General features: G+C 57.2%; 1 protein-coding gene across 3 annotated transcripts in view; it reads right to left on the bottom strand.

The window, feature by feature from the left end:
* LOC118639824 (splicing factor SWAP) overlaps positions 1 to 24066 on the bottom strand; it is a 41659-nt gene extending 17593 nt beyond the window's left edge. Inside the window, exons 1-11 of one of the 3 annotated variants that reach the window (XM_036276370.1) lie at positions 23849 to 24066; positions 21452 to 21621; positions 20782 to 20913; positions 18622 to 18707; positions 17374 to 17599; positions 16461 to 16582; positions 15224 to 15359; positions 6037 to 6277; positions 5192 to 5323; positions 4568 to 4661; positions 3334 to 3505 (exon numbers count right to left, since the gene is read on the bottom strand). In XM_036276370.1, the coding sequence (XP_036132263.1) occupies positions 3334 to 3505; positions 4568 to 4661; positions 5192 to 5323; positions 6037 to 6277; positions 15224 to 15359; positions 16461 to 16582; positions 17374 to 17599; positions 18622 to 18707; positions 20782 to 20913; positions 21452 to 21621; positions 23849 to 24066 (1729 nt within the window). Of the gene's footprint in view, positions 1 to 3333; positions 3506 to 4567; positions 4662 to 5191; positions 5324 to 6036; positions 6278 to 15223; positions 15360 to 16460; positions 16583 to 17373; positions 17600 to 18621; positions 18708 to 20781; positions 20914 to 21451; positions 23327 to 23848 lie in introns of those variants that run through there. The other 2 variants (XM_036276372.1, XM_036276371.1) reach the window with 2 other exon arrangements.
* Positions 24067 to 25451: the final 1385 nt, after the last annotated feature.

The following is a 25451-nucleotide window of genomic DNA, read 5'->3' as shown; positions in this document are numbered from 1 at the left end:
GGACGTCATCTTCTCCGTCCCCACCCTCACCCTCGGTCATCAAGGCTCTTTCTCCTTCAGGTACGAGGCTCCCTGGCCCTTAACAACTCGACCTATTGATAAGATGCCTTATTTTAAAAAACCGTGAGTTGTTACTGATGAAGGACGTTCCAGTAAGTCACAAAGGGAGATGAAATGCAGACCAGCAGACGCTGAGGGGGACAATTCTGGGTTCACACCAGCAGGTTCCAGCGGGCTGTGACTGTGGGCAACCCCACCTGAGCCCCAGGCTCTCCCACACCCAGACCTGTGGCACGCCGTCACGGTGACGGTGTGACCTGTCAGGAGTCCCCTCGAGCCACATCCCAGGAGACCCACTGCGGCCCTCACTCCGGCCTCGCTGAGCTGTGACAGCTGCCTGGGTCTCCTGCACACACCCAGCCGGACACGTGCAGACAGAGCCCTGACGCTGGCCTTGCCCCCAAAGCTCTGAGGCGGGCTGTCGAGACGCACAGAACAAGGTTGGCCCGGGGCTGGTGGGGCTGGGTGCTGAGCACACGGGGGGGGGGGGGTGTCCTCACACCACACTCCGGCTTTGTACATGCTTGAGATTCCCCACAACAAAGAATGACCAGCGGCACTGCCCTTGCTGCCCCTGGCGATGTGTCTCCGGCAGCCAGGGAGCCTCAGGAGAGGAGACCGCACTTCAGTGGTGACCAGAACCACCCATGTTCACCGGGCTGAAGTGTCGCACCACGAAGTAACTGAAACAGCTCTTCCTAAACCACTTTGTCCTCCAAATTAGAACAGCAAGCCACCACAAACGGAACACTCGGCGGAAGCTTCCGGAACACGGCCCACTCCAGCGGTCCAGGTGCACTGCGGAGCTGGCAGACGGGGCCGCACGCACCGCAGGTGACTCAGCAGCGGAACCGACCGACGCCCGGTCTCCAGCTCCGGGCCTCCCGCGCCTGCAGGGCACCTTCAGGTGCCCACTGCCCGTGAGGAGATGGGCTGCCCAGCCAGCTGAGAGCTGGGGACGAGGATGCGGCTCCTCTGCAGAGCTGCCGTCCACACACTTCTGCTCCGCCCAGAATCTTACCTGAATCCCACTGTGCCTTCCTGCAATAAGGGCGAACCCCGTTCCTCTGCTCCCCTTGTGCTGCCGGGGGTTGCCCAGCACATCTCCTGCTGGGCTGGGTCCCTCCTTCCTCTCTGAGCCTCAGTTCACAGCCACCTCCTCACACAGGCCCACCTGCCTCCCTCACCCCACTCCACACCTGTGCGGCGTTCCTGCCCTGCTGGCCCGGGCCTGCGCAGACGGCAGGGCCGAGTTGGCCGTGCCCACCACATCTGGGCAAGGCCCGGAGCAGCCGGCTGGAGGGGACCGCAGTCCTCAGCTCCCCGCCTTCCAGACCAAACATGCTTCCACTCGGAAATTCACATGTTTTATCATCAACTTCTAACTTCAGAAGTGGTAGCTGTCTTCCATGGCAACTTTCGAAAACACAGGCCAACAAAGTGGAAGATCCCGACTGCAGCCGTGAGGGTCCGGGCAGGCTGCACACATGACACCTGGAAGCGCGTCAGCCGGGAGGCCCCGGCCGTGGCACCCCCTTCGTCAGCACCTCGCCTTCCACCTCAGCTAAGCGCACGCGACTCTGAGTCAGCAGAGAGCACTTTACAAACGGCAACAACACTTCCTCGCATGGACGCCTCCCACCCTGCTTCCCATCTCTGCAGACTGAGCACACCGCCTGTGGTGAACGCCGGGGCCACGCACCCGGGGAGCGGGCGTCTCCAGGCACAGGAGGGCGCTCTCACTGAGAACTGGTCCATGTCGCCAGGTCTCTTCGTGATGCTCTCACTGCCTTGGATAACTTTTGACCAGACTAACCACTCCGGTGCGCTGCCTGCCCTGTCCAGGCCCAGCTCTGAGAACGCTCTGCACCAGTATCTTAAACGCAGCGTGTTTGCATGTGACGCTGCAGACCCCACTCGTACAGGCCGACCTGCCCCCACCTTGCTCCGGAGGACAACCTGCTGTTTCCATCTGAGGTCTTCCTTTCCATCTGCCCTTCTCCTTGGAGGCCTGAGAAGCCCACAACCTGGCCTGCACACCTGTTTCAGAGCATCTGCCATGCTTGGCGGAACCGAACCCGAGTCTACTCCCGCCATGTTTAAGCTGCGCCCTCAGCAGCCTTCCAGGGGCGGCCGAGGGGCTGCATGCGCTGTCCGGCCTCCAGTTCTCTGGGCGCAGATCCGAGCACCACGCCCCGCTCCTCAGGAGCTGTTGGAGGTGACAGGGCTTCAGGGCTCAGCGTGTGTGCCACGGCCCTGAGCCATGGCAGGGACTTGCCCCCTCCCCGGGGAGGCCTGTGCGTCCTCAGCACTGGGCTGAGGACCAGCAGCTCTTGGGCTCGGGGTGCGGAGGGAAGCGTTTCCCTGCTGACAGGACACCCCCTCACCTCTGCTGGGATCACTGCCACCAAGTCCCAAAGTGCCCTGAACTGCTCTCTGGGCTGAATCCCAGGTGGACGGGCCATGCTGCCCACGGACAGCACAGCCTCACCACCCTGCCTCTGCTGGACTGCAGGCCTCCGCTGTCCCCACACCGCCTGGCCCCACTGTCAGTCTGCTCCAGGCCACATGCCGCCCGGGCCTCAGAGCAGCTCCCCTGCCCCAGTCTCTGCACAGGCAGAACGTGGTGAAGCCAGTCCTCCCCCAGACCCTGTGCCCCTGCCCACTAAAGTCCCAGCACCTCAGGGGGCAGCCAGAGTCCCATGAGCTGGCCAGTGACCTTCCCAGACTATGCCTACCTCGCTGCCCATCACGCTCAGCCCCTTGACCTCTGCCTGGAGCTGCTCCTGACACTGCTCAGACATGCTTCCCGCAACCCCCCAGGTGGACACCCCCAGGTGGCCCTAGCTTGCTGTCACAAGCCCACACCAGCGTTTCTCCTGTTTTTTATCCTATTGGCTGCTGCCATGTCTGTCTGTCTTTGCGGATGAGAAACTCCTTCCGAACATAAAGGAAGTGAAATGAAGTGAGTGGAGTTCTGCTTGGCAGAAAACACATTTCCTGGGACAGCACTATGCATATAAATTAGTCTCGGAAGCCCGAGACTACGCCCAGAACTAATCGCTTGCAACATTCTACACGAGCCCACTAACCCGCCAGAGCAGGCTGCCAAGCCAGCACAAACCTGTGCCGGGCTCTGCCAGGCGGCCCCGGGTCCGCGGCAGGATGGCCCCGCCGTGCAGGGTCCGCGGCACGGCCTGTGTTGGCTGCACTCAGGAGCCCACGCCCTCCCACCCCCCCACCCCCGGGAACACACAAGAACCTGGAGCCTACCTTTCACCAGCTTCCCGTCTGGGGCTGCTTTACCGGACGCCGACTCCTTCTTCCCCCCCGAGCCGCCTCTTCCTCCTGCGTCAGCTGGGTCCTCAGCCACACCTTCCTGCCCCAGATCACTGGGCTTTCCAGGAGCAGATTCTGCAGGAGCCTCTTCCGGTGCTGACGTAGCCTGCAGACAAGAGCGCACTGTGGCCCGGGGCACGGCTGTCACGAAGACGGGTGCAGGCCCAGGCCTCTCGCTGGGCAGCAGCGGTTCTGCACCGCTGCCGGAGCGACAGCAGGAGAGTCCCCGGCCTTGCTGCTGGGCTATAGGAGGGTGGCGAGCAGCGGTGGAGGCGTCCCTGGAAGAATGCTGTGCCCCTTAATCTGCACCGTCATGGGGACCAGTGCTCCCCACCTTCTCCTGGGGGAGAGCCGAACGCTGCCCCCCAACCACAGAGGAGTCCGCTTTCTTCACTTCGAGCGACCAGAGACAAGAGGGTGAGACCCAGGACAAGCAAGGCCTGCGCCCTGCTCTCTCCATTCCTGTGGGCTCGACACCTGCCAGGCCGTCCCCACGACAGGAAGCAGTCAGCAGAGGGGAGAGGACGGGGGAGACTGGGGGGCCTGTGGGAGGCAAGGGTGTGGGCAGCAGCGGCGTGCGTGCTCACAGCGACACGCCCACCTGTGCGAGCGCCACAGGACAGCACACGCGCGTCCACAGTGCCTGCGCCCTGGCCAGTGTGGGCCAGCAGTCAGAGCGTCGGCCCGAGCACCGAGAGGTCAAGGGTTTGATTTCGAGTCAAGGACACACACCTGGGTCGCAGGTTCAATCCACGGCCCTAGTTGGCGTGTGTGGGAGGCAACCAATGTCTCTCTCTCACACTGATGTTTCCCTCTCCCTCCCTCCCTTCCTTCTTCGCTACGCTAGAGAGAGTTTCTCTCTCTAAAACGCAATGAAAAAATATCCTTGGGTGACTTTTTAAATAAGTGCTTAAAAAACAGCAAACCAAAACATCAAGTGCTTGAAGAAATGGGATGTTTTAGAACACGCCGGACACATGATTGACCTTTAATGAATTGTGTGTATGGGTGAAAGTTCTGGCAGACTTAAAGCTCAGCCATGAGGGGGCAAGTCAGACTCAGCACAGCTAAAAACAAGCGCAGAACCAGCCAGCGCTTCCGCGCACCCTGCACAGCTCTCTGCCCTGAGAACCGGAGCCGCCCACCCGCCCGCCCTCACGGGCAGTACCTGAGCGCCATCGCCCCCTTCCTTCTGCAGGAAGAACTGCTTCTTAAACTCGTAGTAGGCGTTGTACTGGTGCCAGGGCTGGAGGAACTCGAACCTGCCGACACAAGGGGAGCCGTGGGCATCAGCATACGCAGGGCACGGCAACAGATGGGCACCACCACAACGGACTGTGGGCGCAGCTCTGCCACGCAGCAGCCATGCCGAAGCCCCACCTTCCAGACGGGCCAGAGGTGGGGGGTGCCCGCGTGCCCGTCTCACACGTCGAACTGCAAACCCGGCTTCCTGCTGCTTTACTACCCGAGGCACAAAACATCACTCGGAACAATCACAAATCCCGAGACGCGCATATGGATTCCCATAGCAGATCCCCGAAAAGCCCGAACTCCAGCCTTTTTAGGTAGTTCCAGTGTTTTTACTTAAAAACAAAATGCACACTAAAACCCCAACAAATCAGGTGACCCAGTAAGAAGTCACCACTGCAACCCCAACCAACCAGACACGACCCCAAGCTGTGTCCACGTGAACACACGAGGACCGAAAATGCCAGAGAACGACCGCGCAGCCGGGGTCAGAAGCAGCTAAGCCCGTCACCACCCGTGGCCCACACAGTGCCCTTCACTTCACCTTTGATCGTTCTTGGCACGGACGCTGGTCTCAAACTTGAGGCCATTCCTGGCCACGTACTCAGCCAGCTTGTCAATCACGGGCTGGATGTCAGGGGGCGGGGGGATGATGGCGGCCACAGGAGCCAGAGCACTGCAGAGAGGAGCCGCCGGTCACAGGGAGCACCGCCCGTGAGCCCGCGTCACGCCACACGCAGGACTATTCACGGGACGGCTCATCACACTGGCGGCATCAAGCCGCTCACAGCAGGGACCAGAGCGTCACCGCCAGTGGTGAGGGTGAGCCCAGCGCCACGGGAACAGGCCCACTGTTCTCTCCTAGCCCACAGCACAAGCTGAGCGGCTGCGTGACGCTCAGTGGGAGGGGCCGTCTGTGCAGAACATCCGTGTCAAGAGAGCGCCTCTTCTCAGCGGAGACCGCCAGCGCCTGAGCGCTCCGGACACGTGTGGGCTCGGCCTCGGGAGCCCCACTGCGCGGCGGGCTGGGCCCAGGCACTGCCCTCTCTCCCACCAGCAGCCTGGCGGCCATGAGACTCACTTCCATCGAGTGTTTGAAGCTGCAGCTTCAACCCGTGAACCCACCTCACTCTGCCCTAGGGAGGTGTCTGCACACGGGCGAGGGCAGGTCTGGACAGGGCCCTGGGGGGTGCTACCCGGGGACTCCCCCTAAGTGCCTAGACCTCACTGCTGAGGGTCTGTAATGACTGTTTCACGGCTCCATCAACTCCACTTGGGGATTTGGACAACACATGCAGATCACGGAGACCCTCCGCGTAACCCGGATTACAGAGACTCCCCACCCAGGAGCATAGAAGTGCCAGGTAACCTGCAGGAATGAGAGTATACCTTGTGGTGATGGTGCTGGAGGTCACCCCGCTACTCGTTTCTGCTGTGGTGGGGGGCGGCGGCGGCGTGGTACCAGGAGGTGGCGGGGCGGTGGCCGTCACTCCGGCAGTACTGGATACGGCCACTGCGGCTGGCAGGGTGCTGTAGTACGTGGCCACGTCAACGCCCGGTGGGGGTGGGGCCAGGCAGTAGGTGCCATCCGGGAGCATATAGTAGCTGTAGTACATGGCGGCCACTGTCGCTGTGAACACACGGTCGGGTGAGAGTGGCACAGGGCAGGCTGGCTGCCGCGGCTCCCGGCGCAGCACAGGCACCTCCCAGGGCCCGTCCCCGTCCCACAACACCCGTCTGGGACGAGGGGCTGTCCCGTAACACCCGTCTGGGACGAGGGGCTATCTCGTAACACCCGTGTGGAAGGAACAGCAACGTCCAGATTTGCACCCGGGATGAGGGAGAGTGAAGCAGCCCAAAGGCGGACCTGCCTGGGCCAGTCACGCTCTCCTGACTTCAGAAAGTGCAGACGAGTACAGAGGACCCTCTCCAGTGGCACAGCTATCCCTTCCCGGGTGGCCTGCCTCGGTGTGGCTGGTGCTCTGCACTGCTGTCCCCAGGGTGACACCGACTCTGTGTCCTCTAGGCCCCTTACTTTCTCACGGACGCCTTCCTGCTGGAGTCGCCCATCCGTGACGCTGTGTGCTCTCTGCAGCCCCCGGCCCCCACCCCACAGATGTGCTGTGACGGAGATAGGAGGTCGCTTTGGGGCTCTGCCGGTATAAACGGTGATATACAGCAGCCTACTGTATATTTGGGGCACATATGTGAATATCTAGGGCAGCAGCTCATTGTTTTAACCATAAAAAGTCCCGTAAGTTTATTCATCTTTTGGGGGGAGGTATTCAAAATCAGTACAGTTGCCCGGCCAGTGTGGCTCCGTGGTTGAGTGCCGACCCATGCACCAAGAGGTCGCTGGTTCAATTCCTGGTCAGGAAGGGCACATGCCCAGGTTGTGGGCCTAATCCCGAGTGGGGGAGATGCAGGAGATGGCCAATCGATGTTCTCTCTCATTGATGTTTCTCTCTCTCTCCCTCAAATCAATAAAGGAAAAAAAAATCAGTAAACTCACAAAAAAAACTAAATGGTATAATTAAGAATTAAAATCTCTAACACGGCTGTAGACAAGCAACTGGCTCTGATGACAGATTCAGCTTCCTCCTCGCTAGAGGAGGGGAAAAGCTTTCCTAATTAAGAAATTTTATTGTGATTTTCGATTAGTTCATTTTACTTATGTATTTATATTTACTTATTTATTTGGTACGTGCCCCTAGTGGGAACCGAACCCCAGACTCTCTGGACCACAGGCCGACGCTCCAACTGCTGAGCCAACACGGCCAGGGCCACTTTAAAACAAGACCCCCCCACGCAGCCGCGCTGCACAGCGCCCACGCTGTCCCGCACCATGCGCCCCAGGGCAGCTCCAGCCCCACCCTCCCGTGGACCTGGGCTCCTGCGCACACCCCAGGGCTGCGGCATAGCGAGTGCCCAGAGGCAGCACGCACGCTGCAGGCAGACAGCAGGCACCCAGGAAGCACAACGCTGACCCCAGCCCCCGCAGTGTTAAGATGCGGGCTGTGGACAGAGGCCTGGCACACGGGCATCTCTCTGTGAAAGGCTCTTTGAAGACTCGGGCTCCCGCCACCCCAGCCACAGGGCCCGTGGCATCTCTGAGCGGAACCCGCTGGGATGGCCCCTGAATTCAGCCCCAGCTCAGGATCCTCGTGAGCCCCAAGTTCTAAGAATCACTGGACTGGCCAAGGGAAGACAGAGGTCTGGGCCGTGTGAGCCTGACCTAGCGGGTGTGGGCGCCCGCCAGCCCCTCTCCACGGGGTCTGCTGTGGTCAGGGACTCACACTATATTTGCCATGACAGGACTGGGCTGTGCAGACAGTTAAGTGCTGATGTGATCGACTAATAAGCACCATCAGTACCACAAACACTTGCTCCAAATAAATCTGAGAGAGAAATGTCATCGGGCAGGACGTCTCCTGGGAGCAAGGAGAGCTGGATGGAAACACCAGCTGCGGAGCGTCGGGCACACGCGTGAGCACCTCCCCCGTGCTGCACGAGCCCAGAAATGCAGAGCGCCCAGCGGTGTGGATGCTGCAGGTCCTTCGGGTGACAGCAGACGACTCGGTCTGAGAACATTCCTGCCTACATACAGTCAGAGTCATGCTTTCTCCAGCCTGGAGACCTTCGCCCCAGGACGGGTCACGACAGGGAACCTGACGTGCAGCTCACCAGCAAGCGCTGCGGTTCCCGGGCTCCTCGTCGCCCAGGGTGAGCCAGGGCCCTTCAGACCAGGGACAGCACTGCTCCGGTCCTTCCGAAGCGGCCAGAGCAGGGAAAGCCGCTCCCCTCACCTGGTGCACAACGGTCTCCTGCTCTCCGCTCTCAGGACTCTGCTTCTCCTCCTGGACTGGCCTAAAAGGCCCCTCTGGCCATCGTTCGTCTTAGGCTTCAGCAGAGTACTTTCCTATCAGCTCTAGAAAGTACCACCATCAAACAACCCAAGACCCCTTAAAGCACCGAGTCCCCAGTGCGGAGCAGAAGTACCACTGCCCTTCGCAGTGACCAATGGACTCCCCTGCACGGAGGGCGGCTGGACTGAGACCAAGCCGAGAGCCCACCAGGCCACGTGAGGAACCACGACCGGTGGCTCTGCAGGGACAGGGTGGAAGCTTCCCACGTGGCCAGCACGGCCATCTATCCACTGCCCGTGCCCTCCAGACAACCCACTGTGGAAAACAAAGTCCTCACACAAAAGGAGGCTTGTTTTGCTGTCAGCACGCGGGGCTAGAACAGCCGCCGGCCACAGTGGCCCAGGACAGCAGGTCTGCCACCTGGAAACGCCCCCGTGACCAGCTGTGGAGATGGAGATTCGGCCCAGTGTTTGAAAGGATCTCTCTCCAGTAAACTTTCTTCTGGAAAAGCCTGCCTCTAACCACCACTCACGGGTCTTCACTGGTGACCCCCAAGCACAAAGTTCTGAGTTTTTAACATGACGTTACGCTGAGGTTTTGGAGGCCTAGAGAGCTCTGGGCGAACAAGGGCGTGGCTGAGGCACATGACATGCAGTGGACAGAGGCAGAGGGAAGCGGAGGTGTGGGGAGTGGCTGGCAGGGTCACGGAGAAGCCCCTCGACCTTCAGTGGGTGTTGACCTTGAGCGAGGGGCCTGTGGACAGGGGTTCTGACCCTGAGAGGGGAGGCCATCTGCCCTGGGACACTGGGGTTTTCTGGCGAGACTGCACTAGCAAGTAAGGGTGAGAGCTCCCAGGCCAGAGACAGAGATGGGACGACAGGGCCGGACAGCGCCACCCATGAGCGGGGGAGATGCCCAGGGCAGGAGCTGGGTTCTGCAGGAAAGGGCCCAGTCCACCTGAGCTTTTGAGCTGTAGAGGAATCGAAGACGGGGACCCCCCCTGGGCACAAAGAAAGGGGTAGGAGGACCAATGAGGCCGAAGGGGCGGTGCCAGCAGGCCTGCGCATGAGGTGCCCCGTTCTGGTGCACCCCGGAGAGTTCACAATAGTGTTCACACTTTTAAATGATTAAAAACCAAACAAAATATTTCACAGTGCAAACATTCTATGAAATTCAAATTCAGTGCCCATTAATTAGGTCCGTTGGACCCCCTCCTGTAAGGATCGCACACCACAGACAGCACAACCAGAAAAACCGGAGATGCCTGCGTCTAGAGCACAGAGCTCCAGACCCTGTGGGCCCACAGACCCACCCCCCCACACAGCCACTCGCTGCGTCCTCTGCGGCACCGAGCAGGAGATGTGGCTGACCCGACCGTGGGGCCGACATGAAACGGCCGTGCTGACCTGACCATGGGGTCGACACGGGACATGGACAGAAACGGCATGCTGACCCGACCGTGGAGCCGACATGAAACATAGACAAACGGCCGTGCTGAATGCCAAGAATCAGAGAAAGAGACTCAGGAGAGAGACAATCCAAAGCAAGGACGCCAGTGTCTTTGAAGCAGAGAAGCCGACCACCAACATTCAGCAGTGAGCAGTGACCCGAGAGGAGAGTCAGAGCAGGTGCAGTGTGTCCCAGGAAGGCGGTGGTAAGCTGGCTGAGCTGTCAAACTTAAGAGAAAAGGAGGGGAGCCTCGGGGGTCCTGCTGGAGCAGCGCCCACCTTCAGGGGAGGGTGGGGAGATGAAGCTGGCCAGCTTTACAGAGACATTCACTGCAGAAACGCTCAGCAACGCCCCTCACCTCCACGCAAATGTGACTACACGTGTCACTCTCTGCCAAGCTGCTAACGTGTCAAAAGGTAACAGGTGTTTCCAAACACGAGACTGTGGAGCACAGCACCCAAGATCAGTTAAAAACACCAACCAACAAACCCACAGGACCAGTCAGTGGCAGTCAGCCTGCCAGGCTCCCCCACGAGGAAGAACCACACCAGATTCTGGTCTGCGAAGGAGGAGAGAGAAAATGCTCCCCAAGAACATGACATCCAGGCACCATTTCCTTTTTATACCAGGTTCAAAGGCAGGCATTTCTCAAGCGTGAAACAATTCAGGAGACAGAACTCTTGTAAGAAGTTGTTTATCAAATGCGAACCCCCAGGAGACAAACAGGAACAGGAACTCGAATGGGGAAGCTGTGGTGAGGAGCACACTCACTGGACCCCTGAGCTGAGATGATCAACGAGAAAGGCACAGCTGTGGAAGGGACCACACTGTCACTATGAATTGTCACAGAAGCAACATAGTATTTCTTTTACACACACACACACACACACACACACACACACACACACATTGTAGCTGTTTTTTTAGAGAGGAAGAGAGAGAAACATGATCCGGCTGCCTCCTGCGCGCCCCCACTGGGGATGGGGCCCACAACCCAGGCATGTGCCCTGACCAGGAATCGAAACGGGACCTCAGTCCATGGGACAACGCTCAGTCCACTGAGCCACACCGGCCAGGCAACATAGTATTTCTTACCAGACACAGGAGTTAGGGGAGTGAAGGAAAGGTATTTTATGAGCACTTCACTTCCTCTAGTTTCATAGTTAATAAAACCCAAGATAAAAAGTTTTTTAAAAATCTACAATTTTGACCTTTAATGTTCTCCCAATCTTTAGAATTGAATTCATGATACTGAAGCCTTATCTGTAATTACTTCACTTTGATTTAAAAAAATTTTTTTTACTTTGATTTTAGAGAGAGAGGGAGAGGGAGGGAGAGACAAACATCAATGAGAGAAACATCGATTGGCTGCCTCCTGCATGCCCCCCACTGGGGATCAGGCCCACAACCTGGGCATGTGACCGGGAATCGAACCCGTGACCTCTGGTGCACGGGTCCATGCTCAACCACTGAGCCACACCAGCCGGGCCACTTTGATTTTTTATTAAGGTTCTTGTGTCAAACTCAAGTAAAATTTAAAGACTTATTTCCACTTTAACACAAATACTTCTATCCACACAGCCAAAACCTGGCACAGAGGCCACCCCTGGCCACGCAGCTGCGGCTCCTCTATCTCGCGCGCTCCCTGCCACCATCTGCTCTCCACGGCGCGATGCTGCTGCCTGATGTTAACGTGCCTACTTCTGGACGGTGGGGTCTTGGGTAATATTTTTACTTTCTTCTTCTCTCAACTTACAATAAAGCCATTTTCTAAAAAGGGGCTTGGGAATTAAATAAAGCACTTCAAGGCCATGATTTTGCAGGAAAAAAAGAGGAGATGCCATAAACACAACAGCAGAACCACATTTAAGACAGAAGAACATAGCAAGTCTGTCCATATGATGTGGTTCACTCCATTTATAGAGTGAAATATTAAAGAGACAAAGTTAGCATCTTATTTTTAAAAACCATGTGCTACATAATACTGGGTAATATTTCAGTATTATTGCCTCCTGCATAATTAACTTTATTAAACTCTTCTGCGAGAATTCACAGCTAAACAGCAGAAGACACTAAATCACAACAGAAAACAGCATGAAAACAGTTGTCAGGCCAACAAATGAAAGACATTTTTCGTTTTCCACACCTGTGTTTAAGGAGTGTCTACACAGAACTCATGCAACAGAGAAATACAGGCTTTTCCTCCTAGGCTGCCGGAACCTAGGAAGGTCTCTGGGCAGCAGGAAGTCAACCGAGAGCATGGCCAGGCGTACCTGAAGTGGCTACTGGGTGCCTGGTGACACAAAGGGAAGGACAGGCTGGTGACTGCAAGCCCTGGGGCCCAGCCAGGGCCTGGCCCGTGGGGAGAAGCCTTGGGCTGCTGTCCTGGAGCCGACACAGCAGCCTGGGACTGCGGATGGAGCCACAGAACTGGAGGGCACTCAGGACACCAGTTCAGTCTCACAGTGAGCCTCAGAGCAGCCTGCGTTTTCTCCCGAGGGTAAGGGTTCCGGCAGTACAGGAGTGGGAGGAGCCAGGCCCGACCCAGCCCTACCGAGAGCACCACTGCCCTGCTAGAGTCGCCCACAGAAAAGCAGGGATGTTTCCCTCACCCAGCACTGCCTTGGTGTGTCCCCAAAGCACACGAGTCCCCCCACCTGCCCCGGCGCGCACTCACATTCGCACCGCCCGTCTCCCTCTGAGCACGTCACTCACAGCCAGCTTTTCCGTGACTCCACCTGCACACACGAGTGGAGAACGGCAGAAACCCTGGCCACACGTCTGTGCGCTGTGGGCCCTGCACACGCTGCAGCGCCCCGCCCACCTGGACCGGCCCCTCCCTGTGACAGCCGGAAGACAGCTCGGCTGCATCTACACACTTTTAGAATCTCTACCCAAGGATGTTTCCACTTATCTTCAGATGACCACAGCGTAACCACAGATAGAAGCAAACACCTTTGCGCACCCAAGCACAGGTGTTCACGCTTACCTGTTAGGTGTCATTCTGATCTACAGCCCCAAGTTCCAGTGCACAGTTCTTCCTGAACACCCGGACCGGCCCACCTAACCCTTCAGGCTGCCTCTCACCCTATGACCCCAGGGTCCTGAACGGGCGTCTGTTGAGGCGACACTATGGGATCATGCTCTCAGAAGTGCTCTCGTGGGCACACTCTTCTCCACTAGGCCACTCCCATGAAGGTGGGGCGAGGTCGCACCTCTGCACTGGCACCCACTCCAGCACCTGGACTCCAGGCCCGTGCCCCTGCCCTGCCTCGGAGCAGTCTGCCTGGCGCAGTGCGGACACCCTGCCCCACGGCCGGCACACAGGCTGGACGTGAGGCTGCCTGTGCGCAGCACTGGCCTGCGCTGTCTTGCACTTTTATGAGCTGTGAGTTTACTGTGGACATCTATAAGCTGATCTGAGTCACTAAACATTCTGACTCCCTGCTTCTCTGGAAAACCTGGCCCTGGACCCCGCCCTGCACAGCCAGCCATGTCCCACCCACCACAGTTCTGCCTGCCCTGGCTCTTCACCTCTGCTGACTGCACAGGTCGACTGAGGCTGGCCCTCGCAGGGTGCATGTCCAAACCCAAACCCAAAAACCAGGCAGGGTCCCCAAATACCTTTGTGCTCTCCCACTTAGTAAGGGAGGAGACAAGCCGTGGCGGGTTTGGCTCAGCGGTAAGGGAGGAGACAGAGGTCAAAACAACCTTGAATGTGGGGAAACAGTGATCACTTACTTGTGCCCCCTGCTAAGGCACTTCTGGTTGGGGACCCCTGGGCAGGGAGCCAGAACAATGCAACTGTGGGCTGATGGCAGGGCTTGCAGAGAGAAGCATGGGATTCTCCAATGTCTCATCTGGGCCTTTAAGGCCCCTTCTGGGCTGTAGGCGGGACTGTGGTGAGCCCTCTGAAACCTGTGACCCCCTGGTCACCAACCAGACTGTGGGGTCTGACGGTAACGCCATGTGTCACACAGCAGCCCCTCTCCTGCCCAGCCCCGTGGGCTTGCAGACAAGGTGCACCGCCCTCGGCCTCAGCATCTGGCTGCATGCGCACCAGTGACCAGCACAGTGAGGAATCAGCTGTGGCCACCTGCCCTGAATGTCTGTTCCTTCTGCAGGTAACCATGTTTGATGGGACCCAGTGGCTGCACAAGGACACAGCATGCAAACGTGTGGCACTTCAGACGAGGGTGGACAGCAAGGAAGCTGAAAAAATGTTCCACACCATGAACTCCCATTGGACGGATGGGTGATGGGAGCGGAAGCTCCTGGTCACCCCAGAGCCTGATTCATGGGTTCAGGCTAACCGCAAAAAACCCCACCATGAATGGAGTATCAGGGACGTGCAGATGCCTCGGCCCAGGGACACCCGTGTCTGGCACCTGCACCGGGTTCCAGGCCACGACGTGACCAGCTGCGTGACACCAGACTAGCTCTTTGCTTTCAACATCCAAGGAAATGAAATCTGACTTGATTGAACCGTGTAAGGAAATGGGAGTTCTCTAAGGAGTTTCTGTAAGGACACATGCGTTGCGTTCACTCAAGTCTCCAGGGGAAGTGACGCGCGGCCACCACTGGGCTGCCCAGAGGCGAGGACACAGTTGCATGCTCACCGGGCTGGGCCCGGTCCCGGAGCCTGTGCTGTAAGAGAATTCATCTCAGGCCCAGTTCCCAGCCTCTACTTGAAGTGACACACTTCCTAGGCAGGGTGGGCAGACTGGACTTCCGGGTGAGGGGGGCGGGTAAAGAGCTCCCGTGGCTTTGCTGGAGGTTCTCCTCTCACCCAACATCTGACCTCTGAAGGACACAGTTTAAAAAGACGGGCAGTGAAGCCAGGGTAAAGACTTTCAAATGCATCCCTGGAGAGAACGTCGCGATCTGGCCTCTGTGAACCTCCTGCCGTGACCGACGAGGAGTGGGAGCTGTCACTAGTTCTAAGAGTGTGTGTCTTTGAAGGAAGCGACCCGATCGAGATAGATAATACCGCACGTCCCCCAAGTCCATTCTCCCCATCCCTAACACAGCCCTGCTTCTGCCCTTTGCCCGCCTCATCTTTCCTGGAACCCAGAGCTGACGCTGAAGGTGGCGACAAGCAGAAGGACGAGGCCGCGTGCTCACGATGGCTAAACACAAGGACCCAAAGGGCCTGGGTCCTCAGGCACCTCGCCCAGACCTGCACCGCCTGCCTCCACACCTCTCAGGACACCCTGCTGGTTAAGCTCCGCAGCTGGTGCAGGCGGGAAGGAGGTACTCACAGTCAGAGGTGTACTCCACCTGGGAGGGCTGCCCGGACGCACCATCTGCGGAGGCAGGGGTGGGGGCAGGACTGTCGGCCTGGGCTTTCCGGACCAGCACAGCGAGGGGATGATCTGGGTCCACCACCTTCAAGGGCTGCAGACAGAGAGAGCAAAGTCACGTTTCCTATGTTCCGAGTCACACAGAGAACTTCCGTGCAAGAAGTTTAGCTCGACTCCAGAACACAGTGTGGGAGCTTCAGGACGTCCTCAGCACACGTACACATGCAACTCTGCACGCGCATGTGTACACACGCACACGCTCACTGACCCGCCCAGCGCACTGGCTGGCTGAGAGCTTCCTAACAACCGCTAAGCAAAGGGATGGAACACCCAGGACCAGACTTCCTGACACAACGTGAGCATCCAGATCCACTCACAGCTGGAAACTCCTTCCTCAGAGAAATTACTGATTTCATCACCGGTAGCTTTTATTTATTTATTTTAAACTCTCACCCAAGGATACTTTTACATTTACCTTTAGATAGAGGAGGAGGGAGGGAGGGAGAGAAATATCGACTGGTTGCCTCCCACACGACCCCGATCAGGGTCGGGGACCGAACTGCAACTGAGGTACGTGCCCCTGACCGGAATCAAACCCGTGACTTTTTGGTCCGCTGGCCGATGCTCAACTGCTGAGCCAAACCGGCCAGGGCAGCACCAGCTTTTGAAGCCCACCAACCCAGTCGCCCTTTCCTGAGGTCGGCACAGGCACGAGCTGAGACACGTGTGGCCCTGCTTTCACGCCACTTACGGCGGCAGGCGCGTGGGTACTGCCCACACAGTGCTGAGTGACCCCTTTACAACAGAGGGAGGGAAGAGCGGGAAAAAAATGTGGTTTCAAGTAACACGTTATGTTGCCAAGAAGGTTAAGAGACACTGCCAGCAGCACACCCGGGACACCTATAGAGCCCAGTCCTATCACAGTGAATTCTACACAAAACCACCTCCAGGTGTAACCTTTCACTTACTCTGAGTGTCCCAACGGCACAGTTATGATAAATGAAAATAGTTTTCTTGTTAATTTTATAAAACAAGATACATAAGAAATAAAGCAAATCCTCTGCCACCAACCAACAACAAAAGAAAGCTAAACAGACCTCACTGACATCTGAGAAAAGAAATGCTCAATAACTCCCTGAAATCACCCCGCAGACGCCTGCTGTGGATACAAGACAGTGCGACAGGGGACAAGAACCTTCATCAGCTCTTCCAGGCGGTCACACTTCTTGGAAGCGAAGAGAGACGGGTGCAGGTAGCTCCCGCTGTCGTCGTCGTCCTCGTCGTCCTCGTCGTCCTCGTCAGAGCCGGCCCCCGACCCTGAAAGAAGCGCACGTTCAGGCTCTGCGCTGGGAGGAGAGTGAGGCTGCCACCGCGGGCTTCAGCAGAAAGCGGTGGAAGGAGGCTGGGCCCACAGGGCTGGCGACCTCCCTCCAGCCTTCATAGTCCAGAGCCGTTGTGTGTTCCAAGTTTTTAGCAGAAAAAGACAAAAACCTCATTGATACGTAAAACGTAAAATAACAGAAGGTATTTTTAGAGCCACAACACAGACAATGAGAGCTGTCATGAGATCTATACCACTGCTTTCGAAAACCACGTTTCAGCTGAAGAGAAAAAAAAATTAAACGGCAGGCATTCGTAGAGACCATTATCTATGACTACTGTTCAAAGTGGAGTTCGCTGTAGGAATTCCAGACGTAGGTGCTGTGATAAGGACAGGAGCTTAGGCAGAGATGAGGGAAAGCAAGAGACCAGTGTGTTGTCTCTGTGCACGAGGCCCTGTGAGCTCAAGCCCTAGCAAAGCGCCGCCTTCCCTAGCAACCCCGAACACCCATAGGGAGGGACAACCCCCAGCCAAGATGGCCTGTTTTGATAGCATCAATACTTAATTATGTCTCATCCACCCATAGGAATTAAGAACCTAGTCTCTCTTCCAACTCAAGAAAAGCGTCACGTGCGTGCGCCGTGGGGATGGCAGCAGGGCCCACGGTCACCTGTGGCCGGGTCTCCACGTGCAGGCTTCCATGGCAGGGTGAGAACACCCACCTCGGTGCTTCCCAGAGCCTCTGCCCCGCACACGGTAAAGGGGACAGACACACAGCCTCACGTACTCTGCTTCTCGTCGCTTCTGCTCTCTGCCAGCACCGGGTAGCGCCCTTCCTTCATGGCTTTCTGGATGAACTTGTAGTAGGGGTTGAGGTAGTGGTCAAAGCGCAGGAAGTCGAACTGAGAGTTCCGGGCCTGCCTGGCTTTCAGCATGATCTCGAACTGTGCCCCCTGCCTGCACACGAAGCGGGCGGTGCGCTCGATGATGGCGTGCATCTTGGCCGTGGGCGGCTGCGAAAGAACACACACTCACGTTGCTGTTTTTCCTCGGGACCATTCGCCACAGGGTTCAAAGCACAGAAATAGCCTGGCCGGCCCTGGCTGGTTTGGCTCAGTGGTTAGAGCATCAGCCCTCGGACCAAAGAGTCACAGGTTCGACTCTGGCCCTGGTCAGGATCGTGTGAGAGGCAACAAATCGATGTGTCCCCTCTCACATCAATGTCTGTCTGTCTCTCTCTCTCTCTCCCCCTCCCTCCTACTCTATCTGGAAACAGAAAAATATCCTCAGGTGAGGATTAAAAAAAAAGAAAGAAATAGCTCAGCCGGTGTGGCTCAGTGGATTGAGCACTGTCCCATGGACTGAGAGGTCCTGGTTCAATTCCAGGTCAGGGCACATGCCTGGGTTGTGGGCTCGATCCCCAGTGGGGGGTGTGCAGGAGAGAGCTGATCAATGTTTCTCTCTCATCGATAATTCTACCTCTCTCTCCCTTAAAAATATATAAATAAATAAATAAAATTTAAAAACATAGAAATAACCCTGGTTTTGCCCTGGCCAAGTGCTCAGTTGGTTGGAGTATCATCTCACCACCAAAAGGTTGTGGATTCAATTTGCGGGAGGGCACAAAACCCAAGTAATTCTGTTTCTTTGTATCCATCTCGTGTGGTTACTTTAAGTCTCTCCTGAGTTTGTAGCACTCGCCATACAGGCCTCCCTGAGCTTGGCGGGTTAGCATGTGGCCTGTCTGTCCACAGGGTAAGGACCCCACCCTGAACCCAAGTCCTGCCTCCTCTCTCAGATTCAGTCACTGAGCTCACAAGGGCAACGGTGACCATTAAAAGCCCATAGTCTCCAAAGAGACACTTCGTACCCAAACAGGGCTTTGAACCCGCCATGGTCAGTCATCAGGCCCCGAGCAGAGCCCTGGGAGCTGCCGCGCTGGTTCCCGCGACAGCCTCGCTCGGGACTGCTGGGTCACAGAAGCAGCGCCTCGCGGTCAACGACAACCGTGGCGAACAGGGCGTGAGGCACCTACCAGCTCCACGTCAGGCGGCACGTTCAGTCCCGCAGGGGCGATGAAGGGCTCCTCATTCTCCTCTGTGCGCTCAGCCTCGTTTTTCTCTGTGAGAAGAACACACAGCTTCAGAACCACGAGCGAGAGAAAGACGGCCCACCAGCAGCGAGCAACAGGCGAGTGCAACAGTGGCCTGAGCTGGTCCCTCATGTTTCATCTCCCATTTCTCCTGGAAGCACTTTCCAGCGCTCCCTTCTGTTCCACAAGTGAGTGGAACCACTTTAGCGAAGCCCAAGGCAGAGGGGGTGGTGCAGAGGAAGGACCGCATACCTGGGGCCACATCAGTTAGGTCTGGGACCCTGGGTGAGTGCCCTGACTCAGTTTCCCCTTTTGCACAAAGGCAAGAGCAGCACCCTCTCCCGGGGCCAGGGTGCGGTTTGGGTGAGATGACACACTTGAGCATTTGCACCACAACGCTCCACTTAGCAGGCCCCCAACACACAGTCCTCTTTCTCCCGGGCCTCACGGCGGATGGTGCTGTGCACGCCTCCTTCTGATCCAAACACTGCTCTCTAAAGCCAATGTACCACAGAGGCTTCAGAGACAGGACAAGATCTAAGCTGCCCAGGACCCTACAACAGACAACTTCTCTGGATGAAGAAGTGAGCGTTTACTTCTTATACCTGCGAGAACATTTCCGGTGATAGGTCCAAAAGTCATCGTACAAGGCATTAAATACCTTAATGGGGCTTTACCTGAAAATCGCATTTGACAATCTCTTTAGAAGCTAACAGGACAGGACCGTGCAACAGCGGCTCTTTCAACCATGAAGCAGGGTGGGAGGAAGGGCAGCAGGGAACAGGCCTGAGAAGGTTCGCCCGACACCCTACTGCTCTACCAGGGTCACACCCTCACTGAGGGCGAAGAGCCCGGGCACAGCTGCACCTTGCAAAGCAGATGGCATTTTTTTATCGTTCAACTGCCGCCATGACTTCACTGTTTGGTTTCTTACGTAGGAAAAACCAACTGAGGTGCCAGACAGCAGGTCCGCTGAGCTCTAAAATTAAGCCCTAGTAGGATGTGATTCTAGATTACAAACATTCGAATGGGTTTCTAAAGTGAAACGTCTCCCTTTCCATAGAACATCCTCGACACAGCGACCCATGCTTAAGGCTGCAGGCTGGCGGCATCACTTCTGATACCGGGTGACTGATGGGCGCAGGGCTGGGCAGTGGTGCTCACAGGGCTCCCATGTGACCAGGGGCACCTGTCCCTGTGCTACACGAGTCCAGACTTTTTAGTAGCACTATTTTTTAAAATATCCAAAGTTCAATGGTTGAACCAGAAAAGCATGAATTTAAAATCTTCAATCTTATGTAGATATTACTTGAAACACTGTGGACGGCCCAGGTCAGTTTTGCTCAGTGGTTAGAGCATCGGCCCACGGACCAGAGTCATGCATGGGTTTGATACAGGTCAAGGGCACATACCTCGGTTGCAGTTTGTTCCTGGCCCTGGTCATGGTGGTGTGGGAGGCAACCAGTCAACGTCTGTCTGTCTGTCTGTCTCTCTCTCCCCACTTCCTTCCCTTCCTCCCTCCCTCCCACTCTATCTGAAGATAGATGGAAAAATATCCTCAGGTGAGGGTTAAAAAACAAAACAAAAACACTGTGGTCAGTATGTGTCTGGGTCCTACCAAGCCAACCACAGCATCTTTGCTGTTTTCTGCTTGTAATAACTAAACCCCCAGGTGTCCTGCCACTGGACACCTGTCATGATTTCAGCTGCAAAGGGGACATGAAGAAACAGGTTAGCCTGAGGGCAGTTAAGGCCTAGGCTTTCAATGCCCCCAGAACAAACCACTGCAGATAGGTATCAACACATTATCTGTCAATCCAGAAATAAAGAATTCAGAGTGTTTCTACAATCCAGGTGATTTCCTGTTCCCTGAATCAAAGAGAAATGGGAAAAACTAGACCCAATGCAGATAAAGTCAGAATTCCCTGTCCACCTTCACGAACAAGTCAGCTTCTAGCTGTCAGCTCTGCTCTGCTCTCGGAAGGAAACCACCGTTCTCCCTGGTCACAGGGACGCGAGACGACTTGGCACCGACCGCACTCTGACGCCGCCCCTGCGCCCCTGCGGCACACGGCACACTGCCCAGCAGGCCCCTCCACTCACCTCTCTGCTTAGAGGGCTCCTCCTCCTCGGTCGGCTCCGACGGGTCATAGTAGTCGCTACCGTAAGTGAACCCCACAGCGGTATAGTTCCCATCTTCTGCTAGAGCTTCACTCAGGCGCTTGTATTCTTCCTCTTGAATAAAAAGGACACTTTCATTAACACAATGGACACCTACTGAGGAAACGTCATACATTCTAAAGTTGTAGCTGCAGTAAAGCACACAACACACTGTTTCGAGCTCTCTGAGGCGGGCACGTCTAACCCTCCGCGCTGTCAGTGCACGTTTACCACACAGCAGACGCGTCTCCTGTGAGACGCTTCTTCCTGCTGAGAAATCTGGGTTAAGAATTGCATTAAAGACTGTTAAGGCAAAGACAAGAACATCAATTTCAGTTTATACGATACTGTTAAAGAAGGACAGTTAAAGAGTTTTGTTTTTGTTTTGTCAAATCCCAGTCTGCCCTCAAAAGCTGGGAAAATTCTCTGTGGTTCTACATATAAACTATCCTGAGGTCCTCCCAGAACGCAAAGACGCCTGTTTTCCAATCCACTGGGTACTGTCAAGATAATATCAGAAAGAGTGAGTATAAAAAAATGAATGGGAGTAAATTTAAATACTTAAAAAATTTTAAAACGTTTGTGGCTTAAGTAAGTTTTTCTTGAGCAGTACCTTGCCTTGCCTCCTCCTCAAGCAAGTCCGTATGCAAGGCTAAATACCTCTCTTCATCACACAGGGCCTCTACTCGTGCCTCCTCTTCAGAGAGCTGGTAGTCTCTGTTCCAGGTGGAATACTCAGCATCGTACTCGGAAAGGTCATGCAGGTGACCACGCCCGTCATATCTGTAACAGGAACATGCTGGTCAACGGAAAGAAGTTACGGTCCAGGCTGGGTGGTGTGCGAGCTTTTCTAGACATACTTACCAATTAAAATAAAGAAATAAAAGTAGTAAAACAAACATAAGAACCCTTCTCAGATTTATATTTAAGTTGGCTAGTCACAGCTCACCTACTTGTAAACTGAAGTTACTTAGCAAAGTCTAAGCTCTTTCCACAACATGGTAAACTCGTCATTAAAGGCAAACACCCTTAACAGCATAATGCAGATGCACGCCACTGGCAGGCCTCACCGTCTATGGTTTGGTCAGCTACTCAGTGCCATTTGCAAAGTAAATTTTTCTGAAGAGTCAAATATCATAGCTTACATTCACACAAACCGAATACATAAATACCTATCCGTAAGAACCAAACGGTCGAAATTTCCTCGCTTCTCTCTGCTAGTCCCGAACTCTCAGGAGAGATCTTCATCAAAGAAACTTGCGTCCATTGGAGTAAAATCTTGGCTAGGCTCGCCCCCTAGCCACTTGGCTGAGGAGAGAAGTGCTGGGTTATGTGACAGAGAGACACACACAGGAACAGTGACATGTACATGCAGTTGAAGGAGGTTCACTGGGAGCAGAGTGCAGCTGAGAGAATGCAGCACGGATATGTCCTTCCGAACTCACACCCCCAGGAAATACTCTACACGACACACACCCAGGTACCACGCGGACCAGCAGGTCCCTTGGCAAACGGAGAGTAAGGAAAGCAGCCCCGCTACACCTTTGCGTAAATGACTCAATGAGATGCTGTCGACCAGCAAGGAGCGAGCCTGTGAGGTTCACTTCCCAGACTCAGGGTCCAAAAACAAATGTAGCGGGACAAACAAAAGTCTGCCTAACTTTTTAACGCAGGCTTTTGTAATGAGGACCCCACCCTGAAAAAAAAAAAAAGAAGACATTTATAAGACAAAAGGCCAAAAACTCCAGGGTAGCGAAAGTGACTGCATCTCACTGAATTCCAAAATGGCTTTTACTTTGACGTAAACCTCCTTAACTTACAAAAGTGGTTCATTACTTAAAAGTATCACACACGTACACGTGTGGCGTTTGCTCCCGCCACTTCTGGAAGACCTGACTCGAGTCATGTACAGGATGAGACGGAAAACTGTATGGAGCTCAGCCTTCATCGCTTCCCAAACTTTCGTAATAAACAGCGCAAGGGGCACTCTGGGAGAGCCAGCGGCCTGACAACGGGCCACGGCCTTCCGTGGACACCGCAGTGGAAGGCACAGCTCCTGAGCGCCTGGAGCCCTCGTCGGGACCTGAGCTGGCCACCCTCCCTGCAGGAGTCCTTGTTGCCTAGATCTAACTCCACCCGGAAAGGTCAGGGGTGGACAAGGCCTACTGGGTCACTTTAAGTGTCCATTCTGGTCAGCTCAGAGGTCAGCCCTAGAGTCACACTCCAGGGCTCTGCAGGATCCAGTTTTAACGGTCACAAATGACGGGTTCTTTCACTCCAAGGGTACTCCACAGTTTAATGGGAGGGTCACCGCTGGCTTTTCAGTCCGGGCCCCAGAAGTGGGGGGGGTGCCCAAGCGGCAAAAAGAAAACAAAAAACTCAAACAAGCCAAAAACAAAAAACACCCCCACACCACCAACCAATGAACACAAAGCCCGAGGAGGGGAGAAGCGAGGGGAGCTGGAGACGTGGGGTGGGGTGGGGGGAGCAAACGACCTACATCGTGTCACGCCTCCCTTTTCCAACCAGACACCCTCGGACACTGCGCCCGGGCCCCTCGGCCGAAGGGGCGCGCGCCCCGCGGGCGGGTCCCCGAGGCTGGTCTGATTGGAAAAGCAGCCCGTGCGCCTCCCGGTGAAACCCGCCCCGAGGGCCAGGCCCGGCGCCTGCACGACGGCACCCGGCCGGCGATCCGCGGGCGCGCGCCCTGCGCCCGGAGCTGTCAGGCCGCCGGCGTCCCGGCGGGGCCGGGGAGGGACCGTGCGAGGCCAGGGTCACCGGCCGGGCGCTGCAGGGCGCGGGGCGCAGGGCGCGGGCCCGGCTCGCGGCGGCCGCCGGCTCCACGCGGCCTCCAAGGGCGGCGTCCAGCCCCGCGCCGACCCCGGCGACACGCGCGGCCCGGCCTGCGCCCCCGGGCGGGCCTCGCCGCCCGCCCCCCGACTGCGGGCTCCGCGGCGCCCGCCCGCCCGCCCGGCCCCGTCACAGCAGCGGCGGCTGGGGAGGCACCGACCTGTCGATGAGGATCTTGTGGTCCCCCATCCAGGGGATGAGGTGCTGGCCCTGCTCCTGGGCCAGGGCCCGCTCGTCGTCGCGGAACAGCTTGCAGGCATAGCCGAACACCAGCAGCTCCGCCCGGGCGCCCGCTCCGCCCGCCGCGCCGGGCCCGGCCTCCTCCTTCGCGCCGCTCTTCCGCTCGGCTTTGGCGCGGCCGCCGCTCGCGCCGTACATGACAGCGTCCCCGGCGCCCGGGCAGGTCCTGTCGCGCGCCGCCGCCGCCGCCCCGGGCCTGCCGCTCAGTCGGAGGCGCCGCTCCCCGGCCCCAGCCCGGACCGCGCCGCCATAGCGGGCAACAAAATGGCGGCAGCGCGGCTTCCGGCGGCGAGCGGCGCACTTCCGGCGGCGGGCGGCGCACTTCCGGCGGCGGGCGCGGCCGAGTCGCCGGGCCCCGGGGCCGCGGGCGCCGCGGGCAAATAGCTGGGCTCCGGCCCCGCCTCCGGGGGCCCGTCCCCCGGCCGGCTCCTCGAGCGCCGGCGGCAGCGCGGGGCCGCGTCGCGTGCGGCTGGAAGGCGGGCGGGGGCTGCGTGGGCGCGGCCCCGGGGGCAGGGTCGGGGTGGGGCTCCCGGGACTTGAGGGGCTGAAGGAACTAGGGCATTTGCGGGGGCCCGAGGGGATGGGAGGATTTGGGGAGCCTGGGATGGGGCGGGCGTGAAGGGACTGAGGGATTTGGGGGATCTGAGGAGACTGGGGGATTGGGGGGCTTGGATTTGGGGGACTAGGGGTTTGGGGGCTGAGATTTGCGGGACTGGAGGACTGGGGCGTGAGGGGACGAGGGATTTGGGGGGCTGGAATTTGGGGCACTGGGGATTTGGGGGCTGGGATTTGGGGACTGGAGGGCTGGGGGCATGAGGGATTTGGGGGGCTGGAGGATTGGGGATGTGAGGGGACAAGGGATTTGGGGGGCTGGAATTTGGGGCACTAGGGGTTTGGGGGCTGGGATTTTGGGGACTGGAGGACTGGGGGCATGAGGGATTTGGGGGACTGGAGGATTGGGGATGTGAGGGGACAAGGGATTTGGGGGATCTGAGGAGACTGGGGGATTGGGGGGATTGGATTTGGGGGACTAGGTGTTTGGGGGCTGAGATTTGCGGGACTGGAGGACTGGGGCATGAGGGGACGAGCGATTTGGGGGGCTGGAATTTGGGGCACTGGGGGTTTGGGGGCTGGGATTTGGGGACTGGAGGACTGGGGCGTGAGGGGATGAGGGATTTGGGGGCCTGGAATTTGGGGCACTGGGGGTTTGGGGGCTGGGATTTGGGGACTGGAGGACTGGGGTATGAGGGGATGAGGGGTTTGGGGGGCTGGAATTGGGCACTGGGGGTTTGGGGGCTGGGATTTGGGGACTGGAGGACTGGGGCGTGAGGGGACGAGGGGTTTGGGGGGCTGGAATTTGGGGCACTGGGGGTTTGGGGGCTGGGATTTGGGGGACTGGAGGATTGGGGGCATGAGGGATTTGGGGGGCTGGAGGATTGGGGGTGTGAGGACAAGGGATTTGGGGGCTGGGAGTTTGGGGGGGACCTAGGCTCTTGGGGGCATTGGACTGAGAGTCTGGGGGA

The sequence above is a fragment of the Molossus molossus genome, unplaced genomic scaffold (genome assembly GCF_014108415.1).
Source record: "Molossus molossus isolate mMolMol1 unplaced genomic scaffold, mMolMol1.p scaffold_m16_p_22, whole genome shotgun sequence".
Taxonomy (NCBI): Eukaryota; Metazoa; Chordata; class Mammalia; order Chiroptera; family Molossidae; genus Molossus; species Molossus molossus.
Note: the sequence above shows the minus strand (reverse complement) of the source record. Positions and strands in the feature narration are given on the sequence as shown.